Raw genomic sequence first — 18584 nt, 5'->3', positions numbered from 1 at the left:
CAAATTAGGTATGCAGGTTTATACGGTTGTTAACTGCGCCGACAGCCCACAGCACAGAGGGTAATAAGCATGAGAGCTGGGAGGGGGAGAAGATTTCAGTCAGAGACAGAGAGAGTCAAATTGAGAAGTTGCGAGTTTGAGTTTTTCGGCCCTCAAGAAATGGACGTTGTTGGAGCGCAGCAAAGAAATCTGTTATGGTTAAACTTTTAGCGCACAGTAAAACTTTTCGACAAATTGCAGCGAAGACTGCACACAATGCTTAAAGTGAAGTAGAGTGGAGAGTGGGGAGTGGAAAGAGTGAGGGGAATGAAACAGTGCGTGGCGACGACGACGACGACGACGCCGGCTAAAATCTACTATAAACTTGTACGTAAAGTAGAAAGAAAGAAGAGAAAAAAAAAACTTTTAGATTTTTCTACTTTGGTCAAGGTGGCCACACTAAATTGTAACGGCAAGAGGGGGGAGAGAGCGGGAGCGAGTTAAAAACCGCAAACTTGACAGCACATATTCCTCCCTCCGTCCCTCTCTCTGTTTGGTTCCATCTGTTATCTTCATACTCTAGTTGCTTTTGCTGCTTTTGCTCTGTTTATTGTATGGCGCTAAAAGCAACTGGGGAGCATTTTGTAGTGCTGGCTCGCTCACTCCATTTCAGGCGGCATTGCAAAGTCGTAATGTGGGCGTGCAATTTTCAATTATACATTTTAGTGGTCGCCGCAGCTCATTGATAGCCCAACAAGAAGAAGAAGACGGTGAAGAAGAAGCAGAGCAAGAAGAAGAGAAGCGACAGCAAAATAGAGAAGCACAGGCGAAAATAATATAAAGAATATAAAAAGGGTTGCGAGAGCGCGAGGCAGAAATGAGAAAAGTTTTATACTCGGAACCCACCAAAAGCAGCAAATGGAAAGAAAACTTGTGTCTGCGAATTTCCGCATCATTTTCCCATGTTCATGTGTGTGTGTGAGTATGTGTGAGTAATGTGGCATTAGGGAAAAGCAGCTTGTCTTGTTTATATTGAATATCTTTTGCGTATTACAAAACTGCTCGGGGAATATGTTGAGCTTATTTTCATTTGGAAACGATGACAAACCTATTAAAACCCTATTTCAAATAAACGATCTTTTCATATAGTCTAGAACTATAATTAACTAAACACTTAATAGACTAATTTATAAACTGATTTATATTCAACAAAACTTGGATCTCAAACATTTAGATATTTGGGGGAGGTAACTCATTTTGGGAACGATGAGAAATCTGTTCAAGATTTACATTGCGGAAAATAATGCCGCCAAAAACCGAAAGTGTGAACAGACAAATATTATTTTCATAAGTTAGAAATTCACATGTAAAATACTCAATCAATATCTTCTTTCACAAAATTTACGAATTATCCCAGTATAGATTATAAATATAAACTATACGAACATATTAAAAAGTCTTATGACTATTAAGTTTATGACTCTGCGAAAAAAAGAATCCCAGGGGATGTTTAAAAAGCTCTTCGCCGCAGCTTATTAGTCTTATTCATTAAAATTCATTTTTTGATTGTTAAAAATAAATGTCTTATCTTTCGAAACAAGATAAGTGTTTAGAGCTATAAAAAACTTGATTAAAATTGCAGTTGTTTTTACCATTCCCTTACCGTAAGTTTACTAAACAGATCTCAAAAAGAAATTAACATTTAAAATGTTCTAAAACAATGCTTGTGTTTTTAATACTTCACTGTATGATTAAATAACACTTTGTTATCATTCTATAACAATTGAAATTAAAAAAAAAGGCGAAGAAATCAATTTACTACCATAATATTACGATTTCATACCTTTTAAATCTACTGATTTTTTTTTTTGGGAAATTCCCTGTCAATCGATTAAGAAAAATCCCCCATTTTTAAGGGTTTTCCCCTTATCGATAAATCGTTAGAGGATATTGGTATATAAGTTAGTACATATATAGTATTTTATAGTATATAGTATGGTATATTATAGTATATAGTAATTGAAAATGTAAACTTACCGTGGTTTCGTTAGTTTTTTCATATGAATATCCATGTCCCGTTGCTGCTGACGTTGTGGTTGTTGTCGTTTGCTGTTGCTGCTGTTGACGCGATTGTTGTTGTTGTTGCTGGTATTTCCCCTACATTAGAACCTTGGTTGGCAGGTGACGGAAGGTGGTGGTGGTGGGGGGAGGTTAATCCAACGTTAATAATTGTGCAACAACAACAACTCCTGAGATATTGAGAGCGAGCGGCGATTGGCGACGCCGTTGCTCTCTGTAGCTTTAAACACTTGTGGTTGTTGTTGTTGTTGAAATAGTTGTAGTTGATTTTGTGCTGCTCTTGTTGAGAAGAGGTTAAAGTTGGCGATGGCTTTTGAGCACCGCATGAGTTGTGGTTGCTGTTGTTGTTGTTGTTGTTCTTGGTGTTACTTTTCCTCTTGTTTTTATTATTGGCAGGTTGCTGGCGTTGGTGTTGTTGTTGTTGTTGTTGCTGTGTTGGTTTAGTTAACATTTAACAATTATAAGTTTAATAATTTTTGTATGAGTAATATTGCTCGATTTACAGTGTTGATTGAGGTTGATTTTGTTGTTATTTTACATTGTTATTGTTGTTGTTGTTGTGTTTATGGGGAAATTGATATTTGTTGTTGTTCTTGTTGTTGTCGTTGTTACTTAAGCACTTTGGGCGCATAGAAAAATTGTTGTTGTTTAATTTTAGAATATGCACTTGCTAATATTTTATATCTACTCGTAATTTAATATATATTCTTATTTTGTTTAAAGTAAATTTGCTAAAGTAATTGCGTTGAATTTTGTTTTATGTTTTCTTTATAGTTGTTAGCAAGCTGATAATAATTAATTATTTAGTTGTTCGTTGTTATATGAAATATATGCGTGTATATATAGTTGGTGTATATACGATTTGGAATTAATATTAATTAATGTATTAGTTAAAGATTTGATTGCATCGTTTAACGCACTTTTCGCATTATCGAAATTTTTGCATTTTGTCCAAGTGCTACAATATTTTTTTTTTATGTAAGTAATGATGTAATGATGTATGCATGTATATATAACGATATATTGTATATATATATAATAGTATAATAACTATTGGAAGGCGTACTTTTTATAGGCTTTATAAGTTTGCTACTCATAAAATGTTATGCGTTTTGTTAGGTTTTCCTCTTGTTAAAGCTAATGGCTACGATGTTTTCAATAATTATATATATATATTATTCTATTATTTTATTTATACATTTTTTTGTTTTGTGTTTTGCTCGGCTTTCTTGTTGTATTATTTATTGCTTGTTTTGTTGAGGCGCTTTTAATTATGATTTATTATTAAGTTTTCGTTTTGTTTTGTGTGTTTTCTGGGCTGTAAAGTGAAATTGCATTATTAAAAAAGATGATCACGATGATAATGCACCCAATAATATCAACAACATAAATGTATTCATCTGTGTTTGTGCTTATTTTCTTTTGTGTGTGACCAGATACTCGAAAAGTTTGAGATACACGAAAAATATTTAAAACAACAACAAGTACAACAATCATTACAAAGAATACGATATTTTATAGTGTCATCCTTCTCTATCCTTAACGCTCTCTAACGAAAAGTTTACATAAGTAATAACAACAACATCAACATTAGCAACAACAACACACACACATAAGGATATTTAAGGGCTCTCTCACTGTCAGTTTGACCTCTCTCACTCGGCTCAATTTCTCTCTCATGCACTCTCCCTCTCTCACTCTTTGCTTAACAGCTGTTGATCGCAATTGCATTGAGCAGCGTTGCCAACCACATTTGTAAGCAAGGCACGAGTTGTGTTGCCAACGCTCTCGTAGCTTGTAGCAGCAGCTGCGACTTTGGATGCATTGTTGATGGAAAAACAGCAGGTGTTAAATAAAAATCAAAAAATGTACTTCACAGCAAGAACAACAACAGCAAGATGAGCACAAGTCAAACGACACAACGTGTAATGATTTCATATGTACATAAATACTTATACAGTCACATGGCCTCAGCATACGCTAAATTCTTATGTATTTATGCTTGCCTGTGGCTGTGTGTGTGTGAGAGAGCACACAAAATTGCCTGCGCTGTTATTGTTGTTGTTTTTGTAGCATTTCATTCATTATGTTATGCACAGTGGTTGTTGTTGTTGCTGCTGCTGCTGTTATAGGCAAACTCAACCCAAAGGGCAACGCACGCATACCCGTTTTTTTTTTGTGCTTGACGCCGCTGCCTAACAGCAACAACAACAGCAATAAGAGTGTCTTGGCGGCAGTTCCGTTACGTGCGAGCGAGAGCGTACGAGAGAGTACGTTTGAAAAATTTTACAAAAAAAAAAAGACAACTTTGAAGTCAATGCGCATTTCACTTTTTCTATAACGTTATTTTTTTGTCTTTGCGAAAGCGAAATTTAGTGTGTTTTATACTGTTGTGGCTGCTGCTGTGGCTGTTGTTTTTGCTATTTGCTTTAATTAATTATTTGCATAACATTTGCAAAAGGCGCTGTTAGAGTCTGAGCGAGTAAGTGAGAGAGCGAGCGAGAGCGATAATAATAAAAATAATTCGCACTGTGCATGTATTTGTGTTTCAAGTATATGGATGCGTGTACGTGTGTGTATGCGTGTTTAGTTGGCCCGTTGGTCAACAGGGGGCGGCAGGCGGCAGCGACGGTAACGCGGCGTTGCTCTACTTGCGACTGCGACGACGGCGACTGCGACGGCAACAGAGTAATTGTGACGCGTTTTGTTTTTATTGCTTTGTCATAAATAATTAATAAATACAACTTACGTATTACACATGCATATACATTATATATATGCATACAAATATATATTTGAATTTTGCTTTTGCTTTTACATTTGAATTTGCTTTTCACATTTGATTTGATTTTCTTTTTTTTGCTCTTTGCTTGCACTTTATTGCACTTCTTTTAACACACACTTTGATTTTTTCAATAATTTCTATTTCATATTTATATATTATTATTATTTAGCATGGCGTTTTAGATTCGACGGGCGCGTGTACAGATGGATGAGAAAAAAATTTTACGATTTGTCGCTATTCGCTTTTTTCATACACATCTTATGCGGCGCGACGTCGTTCTGTTACTGTTGGAACAACAAAAAACAAAACTGTTAACACTGGCGCCAAACTGCTAACCGGGTATGTTAAGTGTGCTTAGCGGAGAGCAATGTTCGACTCAAATTGTGCATGTTAAGGCACTGTTAATTAACAGGTGGCGCTCACGCTCTGCAAAGTTCGCCTTGGGAGAGTGCGAGAGACAAAACTTGAGAGAGAGCGCCAGCAAAATATCTTATGATGAGTTAAAGACACACACACAAACATTGCTGATGCATTGCGTTTTCCGAAGATCATTAAAAAAAAGTATTTAGTTCAATTGTTCAAAAATTGTATCGAAAATGTATTGTTGTACGACAACAACAACATATGTTTGCTACGTTTTTGCCGCGCATTCCGTTTTGTGCGCTCTTTCGCTCGCGGCGACAATAAAAATTGTGAATGAATGTTTGAGAGCAAAAAGCAGAGTAAAGAGAGCAAGCGAGAGAGAGCGCGCCTGACGTTTTCGCCTGTTGTTTGTTGTTACTTTTGCTGATGTGCGTGTGTGTGTGCATGCGTGTGTTTGTTGTTGCTAGTTAATGTTAGTGTTGCCAATGCATTGGAATTTGAAACCGTGCGAATAACGACAACAACATCAAAATGCTATTGCTTTTGTTTGTTTGACTTTATGAAATGTGTTATTGTATTAAATGCTCGTTTAGATAAACATTGATAATTGTTATGGGGGATCACCAACATATTAAAGATTCGTCAATTAGCACCATTACAGATTTGTTTGAAGAATTACGAATTACATAGAGAAAATACTTTGCGAGGCTCAAAGATTTAAGATGCTTATCTAGCGACCTTTGATAGACTTTGAATGAAACGCAAATTTACAACATTACGTCAGTTGTTATCGATAACAACGCTCTCAACGCTCGATGTTCGATAAGAATTTAAAAACTTACTTTATGCAGTATTTGAAAGGTGCATACAATTTAATTTTCTATTTTATCATTTTTCTGCCGATTAAAATTGTGCGAAATTTGTGCTAAAAATAAACAATTTTATAGTCGAGCATTTTTCTTTAGTTTTTATTGACATGTCCGTTTCAAACAATTAAAAGTCTTATCAGAAATGTGTTAAGGTGTATGTGTACGTGTGCGTGTTTATGTGTGAGTTGCACAGATAATAGAATAAATACATAGCAATAACAGCAAAAGCAAAAACAATTCAAGAGCAGTAGCAAAAGCAAAAATTAGTTGATTTACGTGTTTCAAACAAGAGTTTTTAGTTTTTGCACATCAAAAGTAAATTGTACAAAAACAAATCAGACTCACACACGCAGACACTTACTGAGAGCGTGAGTGTGGAGAGAGCAAGAGCGGGAGAGCGACTCAAGAGAGTGGCGGCTTGTCTGACATTTGACGTTTTGTTTGTGTGCTTTGCGCATTCACAATAAGCGCGCGAATCGCGCATAGCAAATTAAAATTAAAAAAAAAGACAACTACAAAAATTACACTAAAAAAATGAGGCGCAATGAAATTAAGAGCGAGGCGACAGCTAGACAGGGAGAGCGAGCTTGCAAAAATGCTTTGCAGCGGGAGAGAGAAGGGGCGAAACTTTTGACTTACAACTCTTGTGTGTGGCATTTGTTTATAACAAAAATATATAAACTGATGTTAAGTTACTCACCTTTTTGAATTAAAATGCAAACGCATCAAAAATATTGTTGTTGTGTTCGTTGTGCGAAATAAAGAAATGTTTAAACATTATTTAACACAAATACTACTAATCAACACACACACGCACGCACACATGCAAACGTTGTGACGAGACGACGACAGCGACACACACACACACGCATACATTGAATGCGACATGCTGCTATTTTTTTGGTGTGTGTGTGTTTCTCTTTCACCAGTGTTGTAGTGTTGTATAGCAGCAAATTAATTGTTGTTGTTGTGTTTAGGGCGGCTATTGCCTTGCGACTTTGTTGTTGTTGTTCTTTTTATGTATTACATTTTAATCAAAAACAAAAGAAAAACGTACGCAAAATGCAGTCAAAGTCACTAACACAATTACACATGCTTACACATACACACACACACGTAAACGCACACACACAAGCACGAGTGGGGCACGCATACACCAACAGCAACTAGTAAATTCTGCGACACTTACGAAAAAATATTTCTTTTTTTGTATTTGTATTTGTATGTAGGCTATATTAAACAAATTTTTGTATTGCTAATTGCACTGCACTTGATTTACACATATCCGGCCAATTGAGGCACTTAGCTGGCACTCATTGTTTGCTTTTAATTGTAATGCGTTTTGTTTTAAATCGAATTAATATTTTAATTTTTTTGTTGCGTGTTTTGCTGTTGTGTGCAACGAGTTTTTTTTGGTACTGTGTGACCGCAGTAATGCAAAAATTCAACAGCTGTTTGCAATTACCCAAAAATCTGGTCACGCCAATTTAATAAATGTCACAAGAAATGGTCACACCACAATGCTCATCCGATAACCGATTTAGATAACACTATTGTAAACAACACTGACAGCTGCAATGCGTACAGAGCCATTTTGAGTAACGGTGCTGCTCTTAGCAAATGCATTAACAGGTAGCCTCCAATATGTAAATATTAAGCAGCAACAGATGTTTTATGCTGGCCAGACTGCGCAAATCATGCATAGAGCTGGTAAAATATATATTTTTTTAAAATTTAATAATGAAAATATGAAATTAAAAGCAAAATTGGATAAGATTGCTGAAATATTTGAACCATTTAAATTAGACTGCAAAAGTCAACAGTGTTGCTGGCAATAACATTCATGTAAATCAGCTGTTAGCGGCAAAATAACACTGCCGCTGGAGTTGCAGTTGTGATAAATTTAATTTAATTGTGTAGTCAAAAAAATCAAATTTAATGCAGTTACGTTGGTATTAAATATGGTATGTATTTTAGCAATGATTGTCTATGTTTCTTGATTTATTTATTGAACTTTATTTACTTGGTCGTGTGCCATCGATTGAATAATAATGTTAACATTTGTTTTGTTTGAATTCTCAGTGTGCCAGCTGAGCTGTAATTTAAATGTGGAGAATGTTGAAAAAATCCAATTTGTTGGGTACTTTAGTAAAGGCAAAGACTTCTCTGCCTTCTCGCACTTTGCACTTAAAACGCCGTGAAGTTTACCAGGTGAGTTCCTTGAGAAATCCGCTGCCAATATAAATTAACATTACGCTACTTTACAGCAATGTTATCGCATCCTCGGTGTACATGAGAGCGCCGATCAGAATACCGTTCGTCAAGCGTATCTGGATCTGGTGAAGCGTGTGCATCCCGATGCGGACAGCGACGAGGCGAGTAGTGAACGTTTTCAACAAGTCGACGAAGCTTTCCGCGTGCTGCAAGAGAAATTCGCCAAAGGGCGACGCAACATCAGCGAGAACGATGATGAACCGTTGGAGTTTGATATCAAACACACAGCTCCACAGCATCGTCAGTATCTATCGAACGATGGCATTGGCATAGGGACGCCCTTTCAGCGTCAGAAGCAATATCAACAGGTGCGCGCCATGAAGGCGCAAGAGCGTGTTCTGGAACATCGCATTGAGAAGGCGGCGGCTGGAGAATCGGATTTGATGCAGAAGAAACCAGGAGGAGGAAGTTACTATGGCAAACATGCCATTAAAACCAAGTATGGCATTGAGCGTGTGGTCGAGGATCTTATACAGGAGGCCATGTCCAAGGGGGATTTCAATAATTTAAATGGCGCTGGCAAACCGTTGTCCACGGCTCAAATGCAGAATCCCTATTTGGATTTTACCACTCACAAGCTGAACAAGATTATGCTGGACAATGGCTTCACCCCAGAATGGATAATGATGAGTCGTGACATACGTGAAGCGGTCCAAGAGCTCAAACAACAAATCCGCAAGGAACGCAGCTTCTACGGAGATTGGCCGCTAACGAACTCTGATCAACAGGCAGCTTGGCAATCCTTTACTCAACTGCATGAGGAGCAAGTTCGAGAATTGAACAAATTAATTGACAAGTACAATCTGATTGTGCCCATTTTGGAGAATCAGTTCTTTCGCCAACACCTGGATAAATTAGCCGAAAGTATCTTTAAGGAACCGAATTTACAGCGCAATCTTCCACGACCCAAACAAAGCGTCAAATCCAAAGCTGAGGTCAAGGAGAGGAACTTCATGGTCACTTTCTTCTCCAGCATGGGATTCTGAGATGACTGCAACAATATTTGGCTGTATATGTTTGTGAACAATTGGTGATATTAGTAAATTAGATAATATAAATGACTTGATTTATTGTTAACTCTTTGGTAAAACCAAAAAAAACTTGTTATTCTATTAATAAATTTTAAAATCAATTCATTATTCAGCTTAGTAAACTCAATCGTTAATATATAAGTTTTACAGCAGTAAATTAATAGAATTGTTAGTATTTGAATTGTTATTATTAAATGTTTAGAATATTAGCTTTCTTACTTGTATAATTCTTCCATTTGTTGGTCGAATTCATCTGTTTAATAAGAAGAAAATAAATACACTTATAGCACCCACTATAATACACTGCTTTGTGTAATTACCTTTCCATCAACTGATGTTGCAAAAAATAAATTTTTATGTATTATTAGTAACAAAACTGCATAATTTATGTTTAGATTAGAAACGAATATGTGAAGATCATTTCTGAAATTATATTAATATTCAAAGTTCGACTGAAAGGATATATACAGGATAATCATAAGTTTACTCACTTTTGAGTATTTGCACCTCTATTGAAGGCGTCTAAACATTTTAAATTTGCTACATCGAAACATAAATGTAATAAAAACTGAAATATTTCCAATTAAAAAATAAATCGCTGCATTAAATAGTCGATCGTTTTATTTTTCAGAATGCAATTTCTTAATGCATCAATTATATATAAATGATTATATAATTGAGTTAAATATGGGAATTTCAGCTTTTCAGTTTATCACTTCTTCATCTCGTCTTTGGGGCGAATTAGCATCTTAATTTCTTTAAGATATAACATATGCTTGGAAATATTGTCCCACCAATTTAGATCTCTCCCATATGGTGCATTTAAATAACTGCATAAGAAACAACAAAAATCTTTAATTATGTGTATTCCTTCGAAAATAAAAATTTGCAATATTTACCAAAAAGAACAAGCGTTGTACCACCAGCCACTTTTATACCAGTCTGCGCAATTAGCATCATGTTTGTCGTTGTCGTGATCGAATGTTGAGAATTTCATGTTTTCAGAGTATCTCATGCCATCATCAATAGTTCCATTGAATTTACCCAAACTCAGTGCATATCCATTATCTTCATCAGATATTTTGAAGTCGTCATAACGAGCGTTGTAGGTATTTCCATTATCATCAACCAAATGTATGTAAAGTTCGAAACGCTGCAAGCTCGTGATACGATGTAATTTCTCTAATCCGAGAAAGAAATCACTTTCAAAAGAACCGAAACCTTTGCGGTACGTTGCCCAATCCCTATTGAAACTCTCATTTCCGTCAACTCGTTGTTGTATTACAATCCATCCAGGTCCAGCTAACTGACTATCGCACAAAACATTGAATAAACCTATGCCAGATACATTAAGCTGATGAATTCCTGAATATGATCTCACTTCATCTCCAGTTGTTGTAGCCACCAAGAATATTTGAAGGACCATCAGTAACAAAACTCCGTTAAATTTTATTCTGCACATTTTAAATGTTTCGACTGCCCTCAAACAAAATGAATTTGGAACTGAATTTCGTTATTTCGTTAAAGTCATTGAATGTCTGAAGCGGATGTGGATTCCGCTCAATAGATCTGAACGAGAGAGGTCAAGTAATGATAACCTAGAGTCTCGGCCAAGATTCTCTGTCGGCAGAAGAAATTTCAATGTCGGATGAGAAGAGATTTCAATGTCGAATGATCGTCTGTAATTTTTTCTGTTCAATAGGTTCTGTTCTGTTTGTTCCAAGGAGCTTCTTCTTTAAGACTCATCGACAACAACATTGTTTTCAATTTCTTTCAGTCGCGTGTTGACAGTGGGGTCAATCTCCGAAGTACTGGAAATTATGCTCGAATACTTTCAAAACGACAATGGGGCTGAGTTTTTTTAATATATTCTTGATCAGCATCTGATCCGAGACGATCTAGCCACGTCAGTCTGTCTATCTGTCCGTCTATTCGTATATTTTGAATGCGGTACTATACCGATATACCAAATATACCATTTTGTATATTTTTTAGTATTTTTATAGTATTTTCGGTATATTTTGAAAATAATACTGCAATATTTTGCTGTTATTCAAAATGGGTATGCATCCAATTAACCTCTTATTTAGATAATAATACTTTTTTATACCCGCTACCCATAGGGTAGAAGGGTATTATAACTTTGTGCCGGCAGGTAATGTATGTAACAGGTAGGACGAGGCATCTCCGACCCTATAAAGTATATATATTCTTGATCAGCGTCAACAGCCGAGACGATCTAGCCATGTCCGTCTGTCCGTCTGTCCGTCTGGGTGTCTGTCCGTCTGGGTGTCTGTCCGTCTGTCCGTATGAACACCTAGATCTCAGAGACTATAAAAGTTAGAGCTATAATTTTTTTTCGGCAGCATTTTATGTTTGCACGCAGATCAAGTTTGTTTCAAATTTTTACCACGCCCACTTCCGCCCCCCACAAATCAAAAAAATCGAATAACAAGCGTAATTTAAAAGCTAGAATTTTGGTATCTAGAATAATAACTATAGTAGTTATGATTCCTGAGAATTTGGTTTTATTATTTGGAAGTTATTAAAGAAATACTTTTGTATAGGCAAAAACGCAAAAACTTACTAGGGGTCTTAGTTGCTTTGACTGACAATCTGGTATATTGTGCCTATGGTATATTTTGAATGTGGTACTGTATCGATATACCAAATACACCCTTTGGTATATTTTTAGTATTTTCGGTATATTTGGAAAATAAAACCGCAATATTTTGCGACTGTAGCTTTCTTACTTGTTTTTATTTCGATTATAATATCAATTAATTGCATGCAATTAACCTCTTATTTAGATAATAATACTTTTATTCTTCTTCTGTTTTATTGAACTAGATGTTATTTAAATAGTATTACGTATCCCATGAGAATGATGAGTCAAAGAACCTATTATCTATCTATTAGTTAACTATTTAGAAAATATTTAAACTTTTGTTATTAAATGCATTTTATTTGTCAAAATCCGTATTTACAAGCGACTATGATTAAAGATTGAATACTTAAAGCTAAGTTATAAACGCAGTATAATATCGACAATTGGTTCTAGGTTTAATTGAATGTCAAATTTAATTCCATGAATGGAAATAATCAATTCAAGAGTAGAGGAGTTATCAACATTATTCTGCGAATGTACTTTATTTATAGAACAGTTTAAAGAGTAGTTCAAGGTGCTGAGTTTAGTTCTTCTTCGAGACGGGTTTGCTCTCTGGAGGCAGAGAAACGGCGCCGCTTGCCAGCAGAGCCAAAGCACGAGGATAGGCCCAATACTCGGCCTGATGGATGCGCTGCGTCAAAGTGTCGACATCGTCGCCTTTTAGAATGGGCACCTCGGCCTGCACAATGATGGCTCCCGTGTCGACGCCCTCATCCACAAAGTGAACCGTGCAACCGGATTCGGTTTCACCCGCCTCCAAAGCCTGACGCTGGACATGGAGTCCCGGGAATTTGGGCAGCAACGAGGGATGAATGTTGACCAGGCGACCGCGCCAATGACGGACGAAGGGAACGCTGAGCACACGCATAAAACCGGCTAGGCAAATGAGATCGACCCGAGCTGCCTCCAGGTGACGCGTCAATTCGGCATCGTAATCCTCGCGAGTGCCAAAATCGCGATGTGAAATGACCAACGATGGAATGCCCGCTTGCTTGGCACGCTCCAAACCCAATACATCCGCTTTGTTGCTGATCACCAGCACAATGTCCGCATGCACCGCTTGTGCGGAATCCCTCGTAGCTTTGACCAAAGCCAGGAGGTTGCTGCCAGTGCCCGAGATGAGCACAGCGACCCGGCGACGTGGCGACTTCAGCTGGCGTTGACTGCGTGTTAGGGACTCCTCAAAGTGCTGCAGTTGCACTTGCGGCTTCTTCGCATCCTTGCGTGCAATTACCTCGCCCACAATCGATGCACGTTCCGCGTAGCGCAGGTGCTGCATCACTGTGTTCACCTGGGCGGGGTTCACCACCAGGATGAGTCCCAATCCACAGTTGTATGTGCGTTGCAGTTCCTCCGGTGTGATGTTACCCGCTGCTGCCAGCCAAGCAAAGACCGGAGGTAATTGGAAGTTGTTGGCGTCCAAACGCACAGCGAGATCCTTGCGGAGCACTCGCGGTATATTCTCGGTCAGGCCGTCACCTGTGATGTGTGCCAGCGCCTTGATGCCATGATTGGGCTGGTTGAGCAGCGGTGCCAGCGCCTTCACATAGATCTTGGTGGGCACCAGGAGTTCCTCCCCCAGCGTGCGTTCACTAAATGGCGCCTTGTCGGTTAAACCCAACCCAACTCGCTTGAGCACCGCGTGCACCAAACTGAAGCCATTGCTGTGCACTCCCGAAGATGGCAATCCGATCAGCACATCTCTTGGTTGTATGTCCTCCACACGCGGCAGAATCCCAGCACGCTCAGCGATGCCCAGCGCAAAGCCAGCGAGATCGTAAACTTGGGGTTCATACAGCAAGGGGAGAGCGGCGGTGTGGGCAGCTGAAAGAGGATTAGAAGTGAGCATTAGGGTGACTCTAGAGAAAACTTAAACATATAGATGAACCTAAGAGATGATGTCTAAGCTCTTTGACTGATATTAATTACATGTCTTCTATCTCTTTTCCAGAAATCATCGCAAATTAGTTAAACGTTTGCTTATTAACGTTTCTCTTAACTTGAATACCTTAGAACTCTAATTTTAAATATTCACAAATTATTTTGATCCTTTTTGGTCAGTTGTCCATTCATGTTTAATTATAAATATAATTTCTCCTAATAGCTCAATTATCCTTTATTCTGAACAATCCTAAAAATGTCAGAACTGATGTAGTAAACCTTCGATTAAAGAGTGCTCCTTTAGATCTTTTATTTTCAACGTTCTCTAATCTTTTCTTTTCGTTTTCAAATCAAAATTTAAAGCGTCCGTTAAAAATACATTTCCATAAATCTGCATATACTATTTTCTTTCAATTCATAAATTCATTCATCTTAAGAAACCTTCTATTCTCTCATTTTATATCACAATACCATATCAGGAATTCAATGCTTATGTCAGGTAGGACTCCGAAAAAGCTTTACATGCTTATGTCAGTTATTTTAATGAAGATTCCCAAAAGGCGCATTTTTTCCCCTGCTTTTAGCAATTTGTTTTTATCCCACATTTAGCAATTCGATGGCAATATCCCTCTAAACAATTTACTTCTTATGATATGAAATCGATTCCGAACTGACTTCTCCCGAACTGACTTCTTATGATGTGATATCGATTCCTCAATTGTTTCCATTCTAAATTCTCCCGAACTGACTTTTCCAACTGAATTTAGGGGATAATTATTCCAGTTATTACAGCGAGTTGCATAGGAGGGTATTATTTTTAGAAGGAATTCTTCATAAATAAACTTTCAATTGGCAATCTTGATGCTTTAAACTAGAACTTAGATTAAGCAAAATGTCCCCCGTACTTACAAATGAAACTGCTGTCCGCCTGTTGGGCACCCTCGTAGACACCGCTGGCGACCTCGTCGGCCAACTGCTGTTGCCACTTGCCACAAGCGTAATAGCTGGAGAAGCTGTAGGGCTGAGCGCCATTGCAGAGAATATCGTTGACACACATGGCAACAAGATCGATGCCAACGCTGCCATTGCGACCAATTTGCTGGCCGATCTTCAGCTTGGTGCGGACAGCGACGAGGCGAGTAGTGAACGTTTTCAACAAGTCGACGAAGCTTTCCGCGTGCTGCAAGAGAAATTCGCCAAAGGGCGACGCAACATCAGCGAGAACGATGATGAACCGTTGGAGTTTGATATCAAACACACAGCTCCACAGCATCGTCAGTATCTATCAATCTATCTATTGGCATAGGGACGCCCTTTCAGCGTCAGAAACAATATCAACAGGTGCGCGCCATGAAGGCGCAAGAGCGTGTTCTGGAACATCGCATTGAGAAGGCGGCGGCTGGAGAATCGGATTTGATGCAGAAGAAACCAGGAGGAGGAAGTTACTATGGCAAACATGCCATTAAAACCAAGTATGGCATTGAGCGTGTGGTCGAGGATCTTATACAGGAGGCCATGTCCAAGGGGGATTTCAATAATTTGAATGGCGCTGGCAAACCGTTGTCCACGGCTCAAATGCAGAATCCCTATTTGGATTTTACCACTCACAAGCTGAACAAGATTATGCTGGACAATGGCTTCACCCCAGAATGGATAATGATGAGTCGTGACATACGTGAAGCAGTCCAAGAGCTCAAACAGCAGATACGTAAGGAACGCAGCTTCTACGGAGATTGGCCGCTAACGAACTCTGATCAACAGGCAGCTTGGCAATCCTTTGCTCAACTTCATGAGGAGCAAGTTCGAGAATTAAATAAGTTGATAGACAAGTATAACCTGATTGTGCCAATTTTGGAGAATCAGTTCTTTCGCCAGCACCTGGACAAGTTGGCCGAAAGCATCTTCAAGGAACCGAATTTACAGCGCAATCTTCCACGACCCAAACAAAGCGTCAAATCCAAATCAGAAGTCAAGGAAAGGAACTTCATGGTCACTTTCTTCTCCAGCATGGGTTTTTAAAGAGATCTGCAACAATATTTGGCTGTATATGTTTGTGAACAATTGGTGATATTAGTAAATTAGATAATATAAATGACTGTTGATTTATTGTTAACTCTTTGGTAAAACCAAAAAAAAATTTGTTATTCTATTAACAAATTGTAAAATCAAGTCATTATTCAGCTTAGTAAACTCAATCGTTAATATAATATATAAGTTTTATTTTACAGCAGTAAATTAATATAATTGTTAGTATTTGAATTATTATTAAATGTTTAGAATATTACCTTTCTTACTTGTATAATTCTTCCATTTGTTGGTCGAATTCATCTGTTTAATAAGAAGAAAATAAATACACTTTTAGCACCCACTATAATGCACTGCTTTGTGTAATTATTATTACCTTTTCACCAACTACTGTTGCAAAAAATAAATTTTGATGTATTGTTAGTAACAAAACTGCATCATTTATGTTTAGATTAGAAGCGAATATGTGAAGATCATTTCTGAAATTATATTAATATTCAAAGGATATAGGATAATCATAAGTTTACTCACTTTTGAGTATTTGCACCTCTATTGAAAGCGTCTAAACATTTTAAATTTGCTATATCAAAACATAAATGTAAAAAAAACTGAAATATTTCCATTCAAAAAATAAATCGCTGCATTAAATAGTCGATCGTTTTATTTTTCAGAATGCAATTTCTTATGGCATCAATTATATATAAATGATTATATAATTGAGTCAAATATGGGAATTTCAGCTTTTCAGTTTATCACTTCTTCATCTCTTCTTTGGGGCGAATGAGCATCTTAACTTCTTTAAGTGAAATGTAGCTAAAGTGATACCAATATAGATCTTCATATATTTTATTTAAATGACTGCATAAGAAACAACAAAAATCAATAATTATGTGTATACCTTCGAAAATACAAATTCGCAATATTTACCAATTAGAACAAGATTTGTACCACCAGCCACTTATATACCAGGCTGCGCAATTAACATTATCATCTTTGTCGTTGTCGTGATCGAATGTTGTGAATTTCATGTTTTCAAAGTATCCTATGCCATCCCTAATAGTTCCATTGAATTTACCCAAACTCAGTGCATATCCATTATCTTCATCGGATATTTTGAAGTTGTCATAGCGAGCGTTGTAGGTACTTCCATTCCGAGCAACCAAATGTATGTAAAGTTCGAAACGCTGCAAGCTCGTGATACGATGTAATTTCTCTAATCCAAGAAAGAAATCACTTTCAAAAGAACCGAAACCTTTGCGATACGTTGCCCAATCCCTATTGAAACTCTCATTTCCCCCAACACGTTGTTGTATTACAATCCATCCAGGTCCAGCTAACTGACTATCGCACAAAACATTGAATAAACCTATGCCAGAAACAATGAGTTCATGAACTCCTGGATATTTTCCGAAAGGGAGACATGTTGTGGGAGTTAATTTATCAAGTTCAGATTGACATAACTGATTTTCCTTTACTTTATCTGTTAACTTAGTTTCACTCTCATTTAATTTCAATTGAATCTTTTTCTGTTCTTCTCTAATGTTCTCTGATGTCCTATTTAATTCGTTGATTTCTGAACGACATAACTGAATATCTTTTTCATGCTTTACTAATATAGATTTACTCTTCTCTAATTCCAACTCAAGTGTTTTTTGATGTTCTTTGTTATTTTTAATATTCTTACTCAATCTCTTTATATTTTCATCTTTTTCAATTAAACTAGAATTAAGAGCTTTTATATTTTCATCTTTTTCAATTAAACTAGAATTAAGAGATTTTAATTGAACTTGGCAATTTTCTAAGTTGGTGGATTTATCTGTTAGTTGTTCTTTTAATTTAAGAATAATATTTTGTTGTGAATTAATTTCAGATTCAGATTTATCAACTTTATTTTGACACAATTGCAAATCGTTTTCCCCTTTGATTACTTTGTTTTTATACTCATTTAATAGATCTGCCTCCTTCATGAATGTTTCATGAATTCTTACAATTTCATAATATTTTTCCATAAGATCAGAATTTAATTCACTTATCTGCTTTTCCTTAGTTTCACTTTGTTCTAACTCATTTCTGACCTGCCTGAAGTAATCTAGCAAAGGTTTAACAGTCTTGTAGTTATGAAGCCGGCACTGTTCTTCCATTTTTCGGTCTGATTCACACGTCTGATAGAAAGAAAACGTATACACTTTAATCACTCTTTATTCTTCTTAGTATTATGTCTTTGATCTCACTTCATCTCCAGTTGTTGTAGCCACCAAGAATATTTGAAGGAGCATCAGTAACAAAACTCCGTTAAATTTTATTCTGTCCATTTTAAATGTTTCGACTGCCCGCAAACAAAATTAATTTGGAACTGAATTTCGTTATTTCGTTAAAGTCATTGAATGTCTGAAGCGGATGTGGATTCCGCTCAATAGATCTGAACGAGAGAGGTCAAGTAATGATAACCTAGAGTCTAGGCCTAGATTCTCTTTCTTCAGAAGACATTTCAATGTCGGATGATTGTCTGGAACTTTCTTTAAATTCGAAAAAATAAATAAAATAAAAATAAAAATATAAAAAATTTATAGCAACAACATTGTTTTCAATTTCTTTCAGTCGCGTGTTGACATTGGGGTCAATCTCCGAAG

General features: G+C 36.9%; 4 protein-coding genes across 7 annotated transcripts in view; 2 read left to right on the top strand and 2 right to left on the bottom strand.

Moving 5' to 3' along the window:
• The window catches only part of LOC117563804 (AF4/FMR2 family member lilli), a 129639-nt gene extending 122151 nt beyond the window's left edge, over positions 1-7488 (bottom strand). The window contains exons 1-2 of one of the 4 annotated variants that reach the window (XM_052002597.1): positions 6776-7488; positions 2017-2488 (exon numbers count right to left, since the gene is read on the bottom strand). Coding sequence is in view for 1 of the 4 variants with exons in the window: in XM_052002600.1 (XP_051858560.1) it covers positions 2017-2051 (35 nt within the window). In the remaining 3 variants the exon portion in view is untranslated. Of the gene's footprint in view, positions 1-2016; positions 2665-4807; positions 5108-6775 lie in introns of those variants that run through there. The other 3 variants (XM_052002598.1, XM_052002596.1, XM_052002600.1) reach the window with 3 other exon arrangements.
• Positions 7489-7742: 254 nt separating this feature from the next.
• Positions 7743-9489, top strand: LOC117565702 (dnaJ homolog subfamily C member 28-like). The gene is made up of 3 exons (XM_034244943.2): positions 7743-8039; positions 8158-8286; positions 8343-9489. The coding sequence occupies exons 2-3, from the start codon at positions 8182-8184 to the stop codon at positions 9333-9335; spliced, it is 1098 nt and encodes a 365-aa protein (XP_034100834.1). The 5' UTR covers positions 7743-8039; positions 8158-8181; the 3' UTR covers positions 9336-9489.
• Positions 9490-12571: 3082 nt separating this feature from the next.
• On the bottom strand, positions 12572-15202 carry LOC117563803 (trifunctional purine biosynthetic protein adenosine-3-like). Its single transcript, XM_034242335.2, has 2 exons — positions 14839-15202; positions 12572-13872 (listed from the first exon to the last, which is right to left on the bottom strand). The coding sequence occupies exons 1-2, from the start codon at positions 15200-15202 to the stop codon at positions 12572-12574; spliced, it is 1665 nt and encodes a 554-aa protein (XP_034098226.2).
• Positions 15203-15279: 77 nt separating this feature from the next.
• LOC117563799 (dnaJ homolog subfamily C member 28-like) lies at positions 15280-15948 on the top strand. Its single transcript, XM_034242331.1, has one exon. It carries the CDS (start codon positions 15280-15282, stop codon positions 15946-15948), a length of 669 nt encoding a protein of 222 aa, XP_034098222.1.
• The last annotated feature ends 2636 nt before the right edge of the window (positions 15949-18584 follow it).

This window comes from Drosophila albomicans, chromosome 2L (assembly GCF_009650485.2).
Source record: "Drosophila albomicans strain 15112-1751.03 chromosome 2L, ASM965048v2, whole genome shotgun sequence".
Classification (NCBI taxonomy): Eukaryota; Metazoa; Arthropoda; class Insecta; order Diptera; family Drosophilidae; genus Drosophila; species Drosophila albomicans.
The sequence above is the reverse complement of the archived record's forward strand: the minus strand, read 5'-3'. Positions and strand labels throughout refer to the sequence as shown.

What these genes read in the sequence shown, in the direction of transcription:
- LOC117565702 (XM_034244943.2), top strand. Translation starts at nt 8,182, where the DNA reads ATGTGGAGAATGTTGAAAAAATCCAATTTGTTGGGTACTTTAGTAAAG. An exon ending in AACGCCGTGAAGTTTACCAG is followed by an intron (nt 8,287 to 8,342) that starts GTGAGTTCCTTG and finishes GCTACTTTACAG; the next exon opens with CAATGTTATCGCATCCTCGG.
- LOC117563803 (XM_034242335.2), bottom strand. Translation starts at nt 15,202, where the DNA reads ATGCTGTGGAGCTGTGTGTTTGATATCAAACTCCAACGGTTCATCATC. An exon ending in GGCGGACAGCAGTTTCATTT is followed by an intron (nt 13,873 to 14,838) that starts GTAAGTACGGGG and finishes ATCCTCTTTCAG; the next exon opens with CTGCCCACACCGCCGCTCTC.
- LOC117563799 (XM_034242331.1), top strand. Translation starts at nt 15,280, where the DNA reads ATGAAGGCGCAAGAGCGTGTTCTGGAACATCGCATTGAGAAGGCGGCG.